A 3,746-nucleotide genomic window follows, 5' to 3' on the forward strand; every position below is an offset into this window, starting at 1 on the left:
ATTGCGCACGACTCATTGCCTCACCGCCGTAAATTTGCCAAAGCGTGCTAAATGTCTCTGTAGCAGACTTCCCAGGTGTGACGCAAATTTTCACGTTGGCTCTTTGTTCCAACTTCTTGTTCATGACAAAATCGCAGACTACAGCATACACGTGATCACAAAAACAGAAATTTCACAAACTTGCGAAGTAAACACAACGATGTCACTCGGCACATCGCCTCGTGACGACCACTGTGCTTGCAACCGTGTGCTGCCATCTGTTGGCACGCTATAGAACTAGTCAGGTAACATTTTTGATACCACCTCGTATATAGATAGACGGATAGCTAGCTAGCTAGCTAGATAGATAGATAGATAGATAGATAGATAGATAGATAGATAGATAGATAGATAGATAGATAGATAGATAGAAATGCATATACATTTAAATGTATACATACATATGCATACACACACACACACACACACACACACACACACACACACTGACATATGGATCGATGATCGTAAGGATATGAGTGCATACGGATTTCGATAAGAATGTTCAGGTGCGAGTATTTCATTTGTATTTCTATTTTAGCACATTTGTCTGTGTATAAATATGAGGCGGGGTGCATCCCCAGGGAATTTCATTGCATGACTAAACTGTGTGCTAGAAATCAGACGTTTGTATGACAAAACTCCTCACTGGAACACTTGTTAATGAAGCGCACTACTCCACAGATATACTACAATAACTTCTTTGACTCTAACAATAATAATTACTTAGATCTCTTGACGTCTTCCATGTGTTGATGGATGTAGTGACGACATGTTCTCCTCAGGTTTGTTCTCATATTTCCTGGTCATTTGGGTTTTCAGAAAATAAAAACACCGCTTTATTCACAAGTCGCCCATCCTTCCGCACATCTTCTACAGAAGAAAAACTTCCTGAAGTTATTGGTCATACATATGTGTGTGTATATTGGTGGGCGTATACTAGCTTGTATGCCTATGAGTGTGTGTCTGTACGTGGGTCTATCACTTTGTAACCTAATCTGTTTCCTTCTCTCTCTCTCTCTCTCTCTCTCTCTCTCTCTCTCTCTCTCTCTCTCTCTCTCTCTCTCTCTCTCTCTCTCGCTCTCTCGCTCTCTCGCACACACACATATATATTAACATATATATATGTGTGTGTGTGCGTGTGTGTGTGTGTGTGTGCGTGTGTGTGTGTGTACATATATATTATATATACACAGACGTACATATATGCATATATATATATACATACACAAACGCTCGCGTGTGTGTGTATGTGTGTGTGTGTGTGTGTGTGTGTGACAAAGAAAATTGGAAATAGAGCTCAAAACAAGTATATATATGTTTTTTTATTAATATTCGGCAAAAGTTTCTGAGTGACTCAAGGGCCGTGAGTTTCGTGCGTTGGCATTTATGACTTGATGCACACACACACACACACACACACACACATATATATATATATTATTCTTTTATTATTTTACTTGTTTCAGTCATTTTTGACGGCGGTCATGCTGGAGCACTACGTTGAAGGGTTTAGTCGAGCAAATCGATCCCAGGACATATTTTTTTAAGCTGAGTTCTTATTCTATCAGCCTCTTTTGTGTGTATATGAATTCTTATTTTATGTGTACCTGTACGCATACTCTTTTACTCTTTTACTTGTTTCAGTCATTTGACTGCGGCCATGCTGGAGCACCGCCTTTAGTCGAGCAAATCGGCCCCAGGACTTATTCTTTGTAAGCCTAGTACCTATTCTATTGGTCTCGTTTGCCGAACCGCTAAGTTACGGGGACGTAAACACACCAGCATCGGTTGTCAAGCGATGCTGGGGGGACAAACACAGACACACACATATATATATATATACATATACATATATACGACGGTCTTCTTTCAGTTTCCGTCTACCAAATCCACTCACAAGGCTTTGGTCGGTCCGAGGCTATAGTAGAAGACACTTGCCCAAGATGCCACGCAGTGGGACTGAACCCGGAACCATGTGGTTGGTAAGCAAGCTACTTACCACACAGCCACTCCTGCGCCTATTAAATATATTTATATTGAATGTACGTAAGGTAGAGATCTGGGTGAATCATTAGCACACTGGACAAAAAAGAGAAAATGCTCAACGGCATTTCGTCCGTTTTAACGTTCCAGTTGAGTAGTGGTGTCGATGCAATCGACTTACACCTTCCCCGGAAATTGCTGGTGTTGTGCCAAAATTTGAAACCAATATCAATTGTGTGAGTATGTGCTCTTCGGTATCTGTGTGTACGTGTATTTATGTGGTGAGCTTATTACTCTTTTTATCTGATAAGTTTCATCTTATATCCGTCTCAAATGAACGGCTGAAACAATTGAAGAGGGCGTATGAAAAAAACAAGGATGACACATATTATATTCATAACCCACACTAATATTCTCTTACATTCTCACAAGATTCATAACAAGTGGATCCACATACACGTACACAAATCCTACATGCAAATTCAGACGTACATAATCAAACGACGACATTCAGGCTGACAAAGATATTTAAAAGTGACCACTCAAATACACATCATATACATATGTACAAACACACAACACACTCACATATATGTATATATATATATATTCGCTAAGACATCCGCTTTCAGGGAAAAACTGCTTCTAATAGATGTAAACTCGTAAGTGACCATTACATACATACAACGACATATACACACATACACACACACACACACACACACACACATACACACACACTTACATACGTACATACATACATATATACATACATGCCCCTACTTGGAGACAAGTGATTCCGTTGTAACTGTTTAATCACTACCACTTGTAGGTTTCTCGTCAAATTTAAAGAATTGTTCAGTTCTGTATGGCCACCAATGATTTACCATTGAATTTTTGTGAACGCCACAGATAATTTTTGCATTTTTTGCCATCAAATCAGGTGTTACAGGATACCAGAAAGAAACAAGAGAGAAAAATGATTACAAAATATATTTTTTTGTTTCCCTTAGGTAAGTTACTGCTTCATAATTTTCAAATTATGTCCGTGTAGATTAGTACACGTGTGTATATTTTAGTAGAAATATGTGCGAACTAGATAAAATCATTTAAATAGAGTGACAGAAAAATTAATAGTCACGCAAATATTTATATTTCTGAAATTTATAAATGTATGTACATCCACCCATGTATAAACAATTTAATATTCTTTATGTTCCGTTTTAAATCTGTTATCTATATCGATGTGTTTGTAGATACCAGTTATATACTACGTCCTACGAACAACAATATTGGTTTCAAATTTTGCTACAAGGCCAAAGATTTCAGGGGAGAAGTAAGTCGGCTAATGCTCAACTGGTATTTATTTTAAACTCCTGGAAGGATAAAAAGCTAAAGCGACCTCGGGCACATTTAAACTCAAACCACGAACAATAATATTCAAAATGGGAGAGTATATATTTTTATACACACAAATTCGTTCTTATTTTACAAGACTCAGTCATTGGACGGTGGCTAGGACGGGCACTGCTTTCCAAACATTAATAGCATAGAGTATTTCTGTCGGAATGTACCTGAAACACACTGCAATCTAATATGCACACGTACATATAATACACACACGCACGCACGCACGCACACACACACGCACACACACACACACACACACACACACACACACACATACATATCTTTTATTCTTTTATTTTTTATTCGTTTCA

General features: G+C 38.2%; 1 protein-coding gene across 2 annotated transcripts in view; it reads left to right on the top strand.

Annotated features, from left to right (window-relative positions):
• The first annotated feature begins 2,459 nt into the window (after positions 1-2,459).
• Positions 2,460-3,746, top strand: part of LOC106883806 (uncharacterized) — a 66,085-nt gene continuing 64,798 nt past the window's right edge. The window contains exon 1 of one of the 2 annotated variants that reach the window (XM_052973264.1): positions 2,460-3,038. In XM_052973264.1, coding sequence (XP_052829224.1) covers positions 3,005-3,038 — 34 coding nt within the window. In that variant the 5' untranslated portion in view covers positions 2,460-3,004. The remainder of the gene's footprint in view (positions 3,039-3,746) is intronic. The other variant, XM_052973263.1, reaches the window with a different exon arrangement.

This window comes from Octopus bimaculoides, chromosome 15 (assembly GCF_001194135.2).
Source record: "Octopus bimaculoides isolate UCB-OBI-ISO-001 chromosome 15, ASM119413v2, whole genome shotgun sequence".
Taxonomy (NCBI): Eukaryota; Metazoa; Mollusca; class Cephalopoda; order Octopoda; family Octopodidae; genus Octopus; species Octopus bimaculoides.